This window comes from Hyperolius riggenbachi, chromosome 3, assembly GCF_040937935.1.
Source record: "Hyperolius riggenbachi isolate aHypRig1 chromosome 3, aHypRig1.pri, whole genome shotgun sequence".
Taxonomy (NCBI): domain Eukaryota; kingdom Metazoa; phylum Chordata; class Amphibia; order Anura; family Hyperoliidae; genus Hyperolius; species Hyperolius riggenbachi.
The window spans coordinates 298,234,754-298,249,730 of NC_090648.1; the positions used below are offsets into that span (position 1 = coordinate 298,234,754).

Consider the following 14,977-nt stretch of genomic DNA (forward strand, 5'->3'; position numbering starts at 1 on the left):
TTCCTCGGAGAGGACGTGACAGGGCTTAGTTGTGTGTCCTACAGATTTTGCACAAAATGGCCTCGGTTGCTGTTGTGTATGTTTTCGTTGTATAATCTGGCAAGTAAATCTTGAGTACTGCAGGGTAGATAAGTGCAAAACGAATCGTCTTTTGCACAAGTAATTGGCATGCCGAGGAAAACTACTTCCTAGTTTTAGATACTTCACTTCAAGTCTGTAAAGATTAGAACCTTGTGCTCCTTGACCTCCAACAAGCGTACAGAATAATGTCTGTGCACAACTCGGACAAAACATCTTGTTTAAAAGATTCTGGCATGCTCACGAACTTCGGATTGTTGTGTTGGGACCTGTCTCCCATGTCCTCGACAGGATCGGCCAGAATGAGCTACTTCTTATCTGATAGATCCAAACATCTCTGCACCCCTTACATGTCATCCTCTAGGGAGCTTGGTGTGGCATTCAACCTCATTCAGGTGACCCTTATGCTCTCGGAGCTGTGCTGTGAATGGAGCCCTGTGCGCAGCTGTAGACTTAGCAACAGCTGCAGAGAGATCCTGGTGCAGATGAGAGACCACCTCTGCAGCAAACTTTTTATAGTTAATATTAGAGTTCTTACCCTGCCAGGTAATAGGGGTCTCAACTTCGCTTACAGACTCCATGTCCAATGGCGTACGAGAGGAATCCATACCGGGAGACTTGGGCGCAGGATACAGCCGGTATATGGCTGATCCTGCTGCTGCACAAGTTCCCAGCGACCTTAAATACTTTTCACCCTCTAGGTCCACATGGATGGTGGGGAATGATGTATTTTGGCTTCCAGCTATTGCTGGAAGGTGAATTACAGTGTTTTAAAAGTAACTTCAGCTCCGTTTTCTGGCCGCGCCGAAGTTACTCACTGTGCACTGTTATAGCCGTAATTCCTATTACGGTCTATGGTGGCACCGGCTGAGCCCAAATCTCCTGCGCTGGATTGCCAGTGTTCGTGTCCAATGCGGGCACCATCTTGGATTTTGTGCCCGAGTGGTTTTTAGGCCTGGTGGGGGATCGCTTTGTCTGCTGCACTTTAGCAATGAATTTGTCCATATCGGTAGGTGTGGGAGCCCAGGTAATTCAGTTCCCTTTCAGGCACATACTGGGTGGAGGTAACGCTCTGGAGGCTTCGGATGCTCTAGCGAGGACCGGAGCTCCTGTGCATGTGACTGCTAACATGGGGCCAGAACTGGAAGGACCATTTCACCATTTTATAAGCAGTTTGATCCAGACTCTCTCTTTTGCTTTCTCCAGTCCATGTTCAATGTGGGATACAGAATAATATCTGTGCAATACAGAGGGACTACTCTTGTCCATTCAAACAGGCTTAATGACAGATAGCATGATTAGAGACAAATGTGACACTACTAATAAAAAAAAAAGTTGTTTTGAAAAATCACAGTAATCCAGTTATTTATAACCTTTCCTGGGGTAACAACAAACATGCCAAGGTCACTTTTAAATATCTTTGTGGAATAAGCAATTTTTTACCTGTATTTACACTTGCTTTGCATTACTCAATGACATATCAGCGGCATGCAGGTATACCTGCGCCTGCATGCAGCGAGTTAGAATAACGTGATCCGTTACGGCGCAGTACTGTGAACAACTCCACAGATTTGTATGGACAGTGAGTTGCCATGCAGAATTATTCTGCCCCATAACTGATCACTGTGAACTAGCCGTTATACAATGCTTGTGGCTTTAAAACTAAAAATATATGGACCACGTACATTTTATGACATTGTGTAAAATTGTGTATTCTATTAAAACTCTGCATTGACAGGTATTACTGGGGAATGGTTTACAAACTCTAAAGACTGCTACAAACCTTCAATGTTTGGGCCAGTGACTGACCAACTTCACCACCTCTTTATAGTATGAGGGTCAACAAATTTTGAATACTATGAACAGACTGTATACATAAACTCTCACACTACATGGAGGTGGTAAAATTGGTCAGTGATTGGCCAATCAAAATTGAAGGTGTGCACCAGACTTAAAGAGACACTGAAGCGAAAAAAATTATGTTATAATGATTTGTATGTGTAGTACAACTAAGAAATAAAACATTAGGAGCAGACACATTAGTCTAATATTGTTTCCAGTACAGACAGAGTTAAGAAACTCCATTTGTTATTTATGCAAAGGAGCGATTGAGCTCCACGACTTTCAAAGACGTAGGGAGCTCTGTCTTCTGAAGCTTGTTATTTCAACTGTCAGTCACTGTATTTTCTTTTTATCTCCAGAGGACAGTTCACTGGCCTGCTCTGTACAATCATTTAGAATGCTGAGTAGTGTGTAAACAGCAAATATTAGAGAATGATGCAATGTTATAAAAAAAAGAATGATGCAATGTTCTAAAAAAAAAACTATATAACTGAAAATAAAAATATGAGAATATTTCCTTTGCTACTAATGTTCTAGTAATTATCCGTACTACACAACCAATTCGTTATATCAGAATTTTTTTTTACTTCAGTGTCTCTTTAAAGAGAGTCTGAAGCGAGAATAGATCTCGCTTCAGACCTCATATATAGCAGGGGCACGTGTGCCCCTGCTAAAACGCCGCTATCCCGCGGCTTAACGGGGGTCCCTGTCCCCCCAAATCCCCTCCGTAATGCGGGGGAGCGCTTCCGCATTGGGGCAGGGCTAACCGCCGCAGCCCTGCCCCACGCGCGTCTGTTAGCGCGTATCTCCGCCTCTCCCCCGCCCCTCTCAGTCTTCCTTCACTGAGAGGGGCGGGGGAGAGGCGGCGATGCGCGTCTGATAGACGCGCTGGGAGGCAGGGCTGCAGCCGTTAGCCCTTGCCTCCAGGAAGCAGAATCTGCGACCAAGAAGACGACCAAGGTTTGCGGGGGGTGGGTTGGGGGGTCAGGGACCCTCGTGCAGCCGCGGGATAGCGACGTTTTAGCAGGGGCACACATGCCCCTGCTATATATGAGAGCTGAAGCGAGATTTAGTCTCGCTTCAGTGTCTCTTTAAAGGGGAACTGAAGAGAGAGGAATATGGAGGCTGTCATGTTTATTTCCTTTTAGACAATACCAGTTGCCTGGCAGCCCTGCTGATCCTCTGCCTCTAATACTATTAGCCATAGCCCCTGAACAAGCATGCAGCAGATCAGGTGTTTCAGTGGTTCAGACTTATAAGTCTGATCTGACAAGACTAGCTGCATGCTTGTTTCTGGTTTTAATCAGATACTACTGCAGAGAAATAGACCAGCAGGGCTGCCAGGCAACTGGTATTGATTAAAAGGAAATAAACATGACAGCCTCCATATACCTCTCTCTTCAGTTCCCCTTTAAGTCACATTATCAGCCAGCTCAACAGTATGCATGCTGCTGATTGGTCAGTGAAGTAGTGGACAGCCCATCATTATCATGTGCAGGTAAAGAATATCAAGAGCATTTATTTAAAATAAATCCTGTAAGACGATTTTACAATACTGCAGCTGAATGATGATCCCTCCGCGTTACCTGTAATTTTAGTGAATAAGGTGCACTTACTGAAGAGAAAACTGAAAAAGATCATAGGATGCTAAAAATAGAGGGAAGCTACAGACTGTACTAATGTTACAAGTCATATTGTTAATATTAAATACCTATATTTAAATAAGGATAAGCTGATCTTATTTTAGCAGCATTGAAAGTTGGTCACATGCAGCTTCTGTGAGTTGTAGATTGAAATGACAAATGTGTGGCTGACATGCTGGCATGATGAACTGGGGTCTCAATTTCTTGCCAATTGCAAGGCATTCTGTAACAGGACGCGTGCAGCACGGGATGAGGGCTGGAGTCTGGAGATATAAAAGCCACTCATGCTGCTGCTAAACACGAGACAGCCTAAAGGGACAGCACCCTCTAAGGCCTTTACATAAAGTTTTGTACATAAAAAAAGAGTCTGCATGAAGATATTATATGCCACGGGAATAAGGGGCTTCCATGTTAGGACAAAAACAACACAAAAAGCTGTTGATAAATTGTTATTGTACTTACAATTACCTGTGTTGAAATGTCCTTATCTGGGGCACTAAATAATAATGAAATATACTTAAATTACTGATTCAATCCAGAATTTTACTCATAATACATGCAGTATATTTATCGATCTGTGCCCATACTGATAGTAAACTAGCTGTAGTGTAGAATCCTTGTGCTTTTAATTGCATCCACTCTTTCTGAAATGTTCTCTCCCTTCTTCCTCTCTTATGCTAGGTATACACAATACAATTTTATGGCAGATTTACCTGCCAGACTCACTATTTCTAACATGTCCGATCTGAATTTTGATCGATTTTCTGATTGATTTCCATAGAACTGATCGGCAAATTGATCGAAACTCAGATCAGACATGTTGGAAATAGTCGATCTGCCAGATAAATCTGCCAGAAAATTGTATCGTGTGGACCGAGCATTAGGGATAAAATATGGTCTTATCAAGATTTTAATGAGCATTGAATAGTTGCATGGGTTAATGAGGAGCCAGTTGTACTGTAGTAGGTATGACTGCCTGCTATCTTAAAAGCAAACCTGTGAAATAGAAAAAGTTACATACTTACCTTTCAGACGTACTGCAAAGACATACACTTGTGCAATGTGGCTGAACTCCATCAAAAGCCATTGCAGGGGAGCCTAGAGGCTTTAGAGACCCCTCATCCTCCCTCTCCCCAACCGCTAGTGCAGCCAACTAGCAAAAAAACCTCCCTGTTTTCGCCTAAATAACCGCGTGCAGGAGCATGTGTAATGTTTTCCTGCTTCCAGACGCCGCTTCAGAGTAGAGTACTCTCTGCTGCCATTCGCCGGCTCCCGATCACGTGATCTGCACAGGGTTCGGGGAGCATTGTCAACAAGCTTCGGAGGGTCCCATCGCTGGAACGGCAAGGAAGAGAGAGACAAGGGAAACCTTGGGATTATCCAGAGACTTTCCTCTACTTTTTTTTCCTACAGGCACATTTTAAAAGAGAATCAAAGTCAATAATGCTGCCATATTGGATTATTGATTAGAGACTCATTTTAGGATATTATAACCATGCTTAACTTGAGCCAAAGTATGGCTGCGCACTCGCAGTAAGTCAGAACCGTTCCTGCACAAGCGGCTCCATTCTGGAAGAGGAGCACAGCCCAGATCAGCTGGAGGGTTTGCAAGTGGCAATACGGGACCAGAAGAGTCCATGGGAAACCTCAATAGGATTCAGAGGCTTACCTCTCCTTAGGTGAGTATGTGTTTCTGAGCCCAAAATTTGGCTTAGGTTCTCTTTGATTAAGACATTTTAACCTCACTCAAGTTCACGCGGACTACACCCTATATTAAAATGTCCCACGCTGGCCATGGTTGATGTCCGAGGAGTGGAACATTGGGCATGTGAGATATGTTTGCAAATTTTTGCGATCTTGTACGTGCATTTCTTTTGCAATTTGCAAACTGAATTAAGGGTATTACACTATTAAAGTGTTCTCTTCTCTCTTCTTTTTCTAATTTTGCATCACCTCTGACTTGTTATGTTATTATGAGGGCTTGCTGACTAATTATGATCAAGACTCTTTTTGAGACTGGCAACTGATATAATACTCCCTTGGTCAGTGCCTACTAAACACCAACTGTATTTCAGCAATACTTTTGACCAACTTATCAAAAAGTTTCACCTTGGGGGTTTTCAGCCTCCTATTTGAATTAGTATTTGTTAAGAATAATAACAATTCAAAAAGTACAGATTGTATTAAAATAGAAGTACTCGCTTTTGCATTATAAATCTAAAAATCATATGGTGACAATTCACAAGTGATCTCCTCCTTTGCACCAGACTCCTTGCTCCCCATCCTTTCCCAGGCCAACAGAATCACTCTTCCATAAGTCACGTGAGGCTGCAGTGATGCAGCCATGTACTGTGAGGGAAGAGACTGACTGGGTCATAAGGTCGGACACTTGCACACATTAGACTAGTTGGAAATTAATCAGACCGTTAGGCCTTGTTCACATTATAGGCATTTTGGTAAAATTTTAAGCACGGGCGATTTTAAAAAAAAAAGCGCTTGTGCAATGATTCTCTATGAGAGAGATCATATCAGAGCGGTTCGTTTGCGATCTGCTCTTTGAAAAGCGGTGCTTGGGTTATTTTTGAGGCGATTTGCCTCAATGGAAGGTATAGGAAAATGCAAAACGCTCACAAAATCGCTTTGGCAAGTGACTGCGTGAGTGTTTTTTTTTTTTAATTTGGGTGTAGAACAGAGGAGCCAGCAGGATAAAAATTCATAAAACCTTTAAAAATGCTTGGAGGAAGTGGTGGGCTTGCCTCCTAAAAGCAGACAAGCGATCCTGTTTTCATATAAATTAACAGATTTATTGTACGGTACCCCAAACAGAAATGCTGTTTATCCTGCTGGCGCCTCTGTTCTACATCCAAATATACTGTGTCCACTCCTGGCGGAGGGGAGTGCTACCCCCTTTCTTGGTTCCTTTCTACAGAGAGCGACTTCTTAGCCCTGAGTGAGGACAGGTGTAAATTCCTCACCTGCCTCTATAGTGGTTGCCTGAATGGTAACCCATGTTTGTGAGTATAACTTGTCTCACTTAATCATCTTGATCAATCATCCTAACATACTGCACCATATTGGGCTCTCGGTTTTTCTGTTTTAGTTTTTTTTTTTAAATGCATTGTATTTATTTTTTCCGGATCAAAAGACGGAAGTGCTCTGCAAAAGAGCTTACAAAAATGGCCACAAAAAAGAGCGAACGCGTAGAAAATCGCGGAGAAAAAAGCCCACCACGGACGGACGCGCGAGCCAAATGCAATGTGAACAAGGCCATAGTGTCCTAGAAAATGCATCAAATTCCTATGAATGTCAAACCCACTGCACTACAATGCATCTAAATGCCTAAATTTTTTTATGAAAACAAGCCCTAAAATGAGCTCCAAGAATTTAGCTATGCCACACTAAGGCCCGGTTCACACTTGCGGTTGTTTGCCAAACGGACCGGATGACCTGACCGGATCCGGACCGGATCGGAACCGTACGGTTCTGATCCGGATCCGATCCGGATCCGGTCAGGTTGCATCAGGTGTTCATCAGGATGCGATCCGGATCCGTTTGGCAAAAGTAACGTAAAAAACAAAAAAAATGTTGGGGTCTGGGAGGTCAGCAGAAGGGGGACCTGTGGAATCAGGCCCTCTGCTGTTTAGCACTCACCTCCACCTGCGACATGCTGCCAACATCTCCGGATCCGGATCCAGCTGTGCTGCTCCACTCCAAAATGCTTGCCCATGTGTCCCCATCCAATATCGCCGCAACAATCCGCATAGGAAGTGGGGTAGAACATCCGGATTTCTCAGCCAGTGTGTTGTGCGCTCTCCGGTTCCCATTGGTTTGTATTGGCCGGATGGTGCATTCCGGCTCCGCCCCGGATACGGCTGCCGGAGGAGCCGGATCAAAAAATAGCGCATGTTGGAACGGAGGCCGGAGTCCGGATCCGGCCCGGCTCCGGTCCGGCAGAACGGACGCATGTGAACGGACGCATAGGCTTTCATTGCTATGCCGTGCGTCCGTTCCGTCCGTTCTGCAAGCGGTGCGGCTCCGGCACGGCGATTCCGGACGGCCACCGCTAATGTGAACCGGGCCTAAGCATTCTTCATTCATGTACAGCAAAGTAAATCTAGGCCTTTTTAAAAAACAAAGTATTTATTATTTTTTTGCAGCTAGAGCTGCCTTCCCCACACCTTAAACTAAATAAAACAGTTTTCCTTGGGGTACCCCTTTAACAAGCTGCATTCAATTAAGTTACATCATCCATACTGCCATATTTCTTGCATAAGGTTCTAGTTATAATGCTGAATTTAGAATTTTATAGCAGTATATCAAGATGACTGGTACAAATCACTAGGTATATGATAACAGAAATCATTTGGTGGATAGAACCCATAGAGGCTCATCAGTCAGGAGTGTCTAGGGCCATATAAACATCAACAATATCTTTAGCATTTGATGCACTAGTCATTGAAGTGGTCTATGTTGTAAAAACATTCATAAATCCATGTAAAGCACATACATTTTCTGCAAATACTTCAAAAAGTACATATTGTAAAATATGTTTATTAGAGTTTAATGTAAAAAGATAAGGGACATTTTCACAGCAATTAAAAAAACTCTACCTTTGCCACTGCTAAATCAATGGGTTTCAAAAACCGGAGTCTTGCAGCAATGCATGTGTCACCATCGACTTAAAGAGACTCTGAAGTCTCAAAAAAAACCATCTTTTTATTTAACAAATATGTTTAATATGATTCCCCTAACTAAACCGCCGCATCCCCACCGCTGTACGCTACCTAAATCCCCCCTAACACCCCAGGAGGCAATCCGGGCAGCGCTTCCGTGAGAGGCAGAGCTATGAGCCGCAGCTCTGCCTCTCAGCGTGTCTGTCAGCCTGGAACGCCGCCTCTCCCCCGCCCCTCTCAGTCTTCCTTCACTGAGAGGGGCGGGGAGAGGCGGAGATCCATCACTGACAGACGCGTGTGAGGCAGGGCTGCAGCTCATAGCTCTGCCTCACACGGAAGAGTAGAGGGCAGCAAAATCCATGACCAAGAAAGTCGTGGATATTGCAGGGAGAGGGAGGGCGAGTTAGGGGAGATTTAGATAGATTACAGCGGCGGTAATGCGGCGGTTTAGTTAGGGCAAACATATTAAACACTTTTGCTAAATAAAAAGATGTTGTTTTGAGACTTCAGTGTCTCTTTAAAAGGCAAGCAAAACGTTTGCAGTGTCCTATTGCACACAGTTTGGTGTGGGTTACTATGACAGCATGGCAACACACCACTAATTCATGTGACAATGTGAATGTGCCGATTGTGGAATCATTGCAGAGGGTTGCTGTGTGGCTAAAAATTATGTTATGCCACAACAAAATGTGTATAGCGTAGCTTGAAATGCAAAATGTGTCTGATTTAGGCCTCGTTCACATCATTTAGCGCAGATGGATGTGCGATCGGAACGCAACGCGTCCGATCGCATGCCATCTGCGCTACTATGCGCTGCGCTGCAGATCCCATTCATTACAATGAATGGGATCTGCGCTGCGATTACCAAAAATGTGTGCAGCACGCGACAGCGCAATCGCGCTGCCACGCAGCGCATATGATGGGAACGGTAGAAGGGCTGTCTATGCCCTTCTACCTTTCTTGCGCGTCGCACACTATACGCGCTGCCAAAACGGCAGCATGTATAGTCTGAACGAGGCCTTATACTTTTTGCATTTCCAGATCAAGTTTTTTGGTGGCTCCTCTACAATGTGCAGCAGGCACCCTCCCATTCCATGTGCAGCCTTTTCTCCCATGCATCTCTCTTCCATGCGTTGCTACCCATTTGCAGCCTTCTCTACAAATATGCAACAACTTGTCTTTCATGTTTTGCTGTCCCCTTGGGCAGCAGCCACCTAAGGCCCAGGACTTTGTGGCTTTTTTTTAGAAATCCAGCTATGTAAATGCACAACTTTGTGAAATATTCATACTCTTTGAAAGCAATCATTTCAGAAGGATCTTATTGTTATTTGGAAGTACAGTTGTCCACACACTGAACATGTGTGCCACTTAGATAACATGGAGTAGCAGCACATGCCTGAAATACTTAGCACTCCCTAAACCAGGGAAGCTCCATATACTAATAGGCTATGTATATTTATAGGTACCGTATTTAGTCAACTGTTTCTATTCAGCATGCCAATGCAGACACAGTAGATTTTTTGAGGCAGCAGATCGGAACAGTGCAATATTATTTGAATGTTATATTTACTTATCACAGATATAACTGACCTGTTGTAATTAAGTAGCAATGCTACTATACTTGTCCTTAAAAGCATTGCTTTACAGGACAGATACAATCCCAGGTAACTAAAGACAATTATTAATCATACTACTCATGAAAATTAAAATGCGCTTTTTAAAACATCTTTTGTACCAACTGTATCCAATTCCTTATAGCAATTACTGTCATGACTCCACCTGTTCAGAATGCAAAAATGATAGGACTGAACTGGGATTGAAGATATCAGGTCAGCAAATGTCACAACCAAGTTCAATTTCAAAGTGTGATCATTCAAGTCCAGAGGAAGGAAGAGGTAGCGTAAGAGAGATCTACTGAATGAATATGCATTAGGCTCAGGTTATTCCATGCCTAGGTTGCCAGCCAGAGTTAGTGGAAAACATTGTGTTATATTGCACATTTTTAGCTTCTGCTTTATGATGACCTGTGGGAAATGTTATCAATTTCTAAGCCAAAGCCGTTCACACTAATACATGCCTTTACAAGTAATATTCCCCTGTGCACAATGAAGAACTAAGCTATTGGTTGATTCAGTAGGTTCTTTTGGGTGGTGTCAGTGGAATATATCTCCAAAGTGTAAACCAGCTATCTAATTTAGTCAGCTTAGTTAAATCTCCTCTTAATTAAATTCTTCTCATAAGAAACTTGAATTAATGTTTTGGGGTCACTCCAACAGGGTAATAGATCAAATAACTGTACAGTAAAGAGAATGTAGAGGTGAATGTTTCTTGTGTGAAGAGCAACCCTTAGAGTCTCTGGTGCACATTTTGGACAAGCAATCTTTGTGATGATAGTAGGGATGATTATGTCTGAGATATCTCTCCCTTTCCTAAGTCAGAAAGGTAAGTTGTCAAAAGAGGGTGAATATAAAGTTACTTAAAGGGATCCTTTAGTCTAAAAAACAACAACAGTTTTACTCACCTGGGGCTTCTACCAGCCCTCTGCAGCTGTCCCGTGCCCTCGAAGTCACGATCGGATCCTCCTGTCCTCCGCTGCCAGCTACTTTCATTTTCGGCCGACAGCCTTTCTGGAAAAGCCTGGCCACGCGTCTCCTTCTATGCGTTCCCATCCGCAATTGCGCCCTGCAGATGATGCTATTATGGATGGGATTGTGTAGAAGGCTACACGTGGCTAGGCCTGTCAGCAAAGTGAAAGTAGCTGGCGACGGGGGACAGAAGGATCCGATCGTAACTGCGAAGGCTTTTTAGGCTTGAGTGTCTCTTTAAAGAGGAATTGGAATGACATAAATTTGAATGTATTATTTAGGATACTTATTTTTACCTTAAGTATCCTAGTTTCAGCTTTATAAATGTTTCTCATATTGGTATATTTCTGTATATAGGCATGTCACCCCACCCTTCCTGTGTTTAGCCTAGGCTACGATGTCATGCAGTCTTCTGCACAAGAGCACTCTGGGAGAACAGGTGATATTTCTGCTTATTTCACAGAGGTAAAAAACATTCCAGAGTAATTCACCTTGCCAGCAGTAAAGAAGCCTTATCCACACAAGCTCGCTAAAACTAAAACTCGGCCAAGTCAGGTAGAGAACTAACTTCTCTGTTGAGAATGCAGTGTGTGCACAGCAGCCCCCGACCTCTCTTGACTACTCAGCGATCCAGGGGGAAGCTCTGGCTACCTATACAGGTGGGGAGGGGCACTACTTCTGGCTACCTATTCTGGGAGGTATTGAACTACTGGCCTATAAGAAAAAAACATTCATGTAGGGTTAGGGCTGCTCCCAGTCCATTCTGAAGCCAGTTGCAGCAGTACATTCTGTAAAGCTTTGCCAGTGTCTATTCCTTCAGAAGGTTCACCAGTCCTAATTCATGACTATAGCCATGTTACACAAAGTGACCATGATTATGTTACACAGGGTGTACAATGCATATTAAACAGACCAGTTCTGTGTAACAGAGTTGCTTGTGCCATGTTACACAAAAAATGATCAGAGCCATGCTGCCCAGGATGCGACTCTAGATGATCCTTTAATATCCAATAACAAACAAAATGTAATAATGCTGAACTCTACAAACACTCATTATCACATCATTAACAATTGAATCATTAATAATTAATTTGATGCATAAAATGCACATAATAAATTATAATAGCTATTAAATCCACAAAGGACATGTTATGCAGATAGTGACCAGAGCAAATGTATGCAAACAGTAACCAATGTCAAGTTACACAGAGAGTGACCAAATTCATTTTAGGCATAGAGTGACCACAGCCAGGTTACACAGAGAGTGGCCAACTTCATTTTAGGTATAGAGTGACCACAGCCAAGTTACACAGAGAGTGGCCAGGGCCACGTAATACAGAGAGTGGAGTATATGGAAACGGTTTTCTCTAGTGTACAGACTGAGCTCCGTACAGAAAAGAGGTGTCCCGGAACACCAGTAGCCATACTGTCAGCAGGAAGCAATGCCATGTTTGACTGGTGAAGACGGTCCAGGAATAGCTGTCCTGGTACTTACCACATCAGGTAAATGTAAAAAGTAAACCACAATGTTAGTTGACAGAATGGATCAAAAGAAAGGATTTTTGCAGTTGTGGTCCTTTAATTTGTTTCAGAATTGTGATGTCTTACACTTACTCTAATAGAGTTATTAAATGCATTGCAGCGCAAGCCATGCAATTCTACAGTTCTTTTTTTCTGGTTCATAAAGGACTCATTGCCTGAACTTTTCAGAACTCCTGCAAAGGTTAAATAATAGATGTTTCTAAACATTATATATATATATATATATATATATATATATATATATATATATATATATATATATATATACAACACTTATAAAGAAAATCCTTCCTGTTTCTGAAATTGAAGATAGAAGCAGCACAAATAGATTTTATTTCTATATAGTATTGCAAGCTTCAGTTTTCACATGTTTCTCAAGTCTTACTACTCTTCAACACTCCTGACTGCTTCTTTATCTGTGATTATGAAAGGAGAAAAGAGAGAGAACTAGGTCAACCTGTCTTTAGAGCTGGAAAATCAATGAAAACAACTGAACTGCCTGAAGAAGAAGCCGTGATGTGCATGGTGATCCAGTTCATATTACCTCACTACTTTCTCACTGCAGTGTATTGTATAGCAATGTACCACAATACATAGCAGGCGTTAATGTGAAACTCTGGCCAAAAGTTGCTTTCTCTTATTTTGGAGTGATTGGGGTAAGGTTAGAACCTCTGAGGGACTTTTCAGTGCTGTCTGGTCAGTTCATGTTGCTGCTGAGAAGAGTTCCCCATTTTTCCTGTCTTAGTGTGGCTCTGCTGTAAGCAGAACTCCCCCCTTCCACTCCTCTTGAGTGGGCTCTCCATGTATGCAAATGGAGCAACAGCTAGGGGCTTACAGCTCTGGACCAGATTTACCTAAGTTCTTTAGGACTGGGGGAAAGCAGGAAATCAATATGATCCAGCAAGTCCAGCCAGGTTTTATTATATATAGTCTATCAGAAGGTAAACATCAACCACCACCCGTGCCATATCAGTCCACAGTGGAAGCTGTTTAAATGTTAGTGAGTCAGTGCTGGGTTGTCTTTAGTTGTTTAAATGTTGCACAGAAGAGACATGTGTCACCCCACACAGCCCAATTACACTTTCATATGCTGATCAGAACAATTGTTAGGTGATGATGAGGGATGCCTAGAAACCGGAAGTATATGTGGCACATGGATTGGAGAGGTGAGTTAATGTAACAGCTCCAGCTGCACACTCTACATATGTTCCCTCCACCCACTATCTGTGTACAGTAGGGTTGTCAGGCTACCGAAAGCGGGGGGCTCATGGGCTACCTAAAGGGGGGGGGGGAACTCTCTGGCTACCTAAATGGGAGAACTCTCTGGCTATTTAAGGGGGGGGGACTTTTGGCTACTTAAAGTGGAAGGGGCCTCTCAGGCTATCTAAAGGGGGAGGACCTCTCTGGCTACCTAAATGGAAGGGGCTCTCTGGCTACCTACAGGGGAGGTTCTATGACTACCTAAAGGGGGGGTGTCATGGAGGCTCTTTAGCCACCAAAATGGGGGGCACGCCTTTTTTTTTTTGCTCGGGGGTGGGGGGGAGGCAAAAAAAATTCTTGGGCCCCGGGCGCTCAAAAGCATAGCTACGCCTCTGCATGGGTAATGTAATATGTTCTATATACGTATAAGCAACTATTGCAGCAACTATATAAACAACATTTACATACAGTGCAATCCGAATATTTAGAAAATATGCCTCACCCTGATTCAAAACAATTCTGTATGCGGGCAACAACTATATAGGCTGCATTTTTTTGTAAATATGGAACTCTCCATGTGATCACATACTGTATCTTTAAACCCAGGCATATGCCTGCTTCTGGACCATTTAAACAGTACATTTTGTTAAGATTGAGATATCCACATTTCACAACATTTCATCATGCAAACTATGAAAGCACTTCTGAGAAGCTCTTGAGAACTAATGAATACATATTGATCATTGAGGAAGTCTTGCAATGTAATTGTACCTGAGGTTGCACAGTTTGGATCGGCTTTTTCAGAAGCGTCCCCAGTCTTCTTAGAAGTGTCCCCAGTCTTCTCAGAAGCCTCCCCGGTCTTTTGCTGCTTTTTGTAGAGGAGATGTGGCTTGCTGTGCTCATCTTCATGTTCCTCGGAATCATAATTCATTAACGGCTCTAAAAAATACTCCCCATCATGTGCTTTAAAAGTGCCAACCTATGCAACAAAATAAAATGATGCATTTTCAATAGAAACATTCTATTATGGGTTCAATTCAACCTGAATTTTGCCTCTCTGTGAGGATCTCTGTGGACCTAAACAGTCTGGATGGCTAACAAAATCTTTAAAGATAAAACAGCTGCAACGGCATGCAGTGACAAAATACTGGGGCTACAGTAATGTCCCCAAACAACACTGTGATTTCCAAAAGGCTTTGTTGCTGTCTGTGCATGTGGGCAGTATAGCTTTCTTCTAGAGGAAAATATATCGGAGGGTCTCACTGAGTAATTACAGGAACTGTTGCAAGTTACGGAACAGCTTATGCAGAGAGAGTATTCAAATACCAACATCAATTAGGCAGAGCATCCTAAGCCACAAATTTAGGGCAAAGGTCTCCACGGCCAACATACTTAGGCATAGTATTCCCTTAAA

The 14,977-nt window shown here is 43.0% G+C and overlaps 1 protein-coding gene across 5 annotated transcripts in view; it reads right to left on the reverse strand.

Annotated features, from left to right (window-relative positions):
* The window catches only part of ADAMTS20 (ADAM metallopeptidase with thrombospondin type 1 motif 20), a 229,355-nt gene that overhangs the window by 170,502 nt on the left and 43,876 nt on the right, over positions 1 to 14,977 (reverse strand). For all 5 annotated transcript variants that reach the window (XR_011030416.1, XR_011030417.1, XM_068276563.1 and 2 more), the window contains exon 3: positions 14,335 to 14,542. Coding sequence is in view for 3 of the 5 variants with exons in the window: in XM_068276563.1 (XP_068132664.1) it covers positions 14,335 to 14,542 (208 nt within the window). In the remaining 2 variants the exon portion in view is untranslated. The remainder of the gene's footprint in view (positions 1 to 14,334; positions 14,543 to 14,977) is intronic.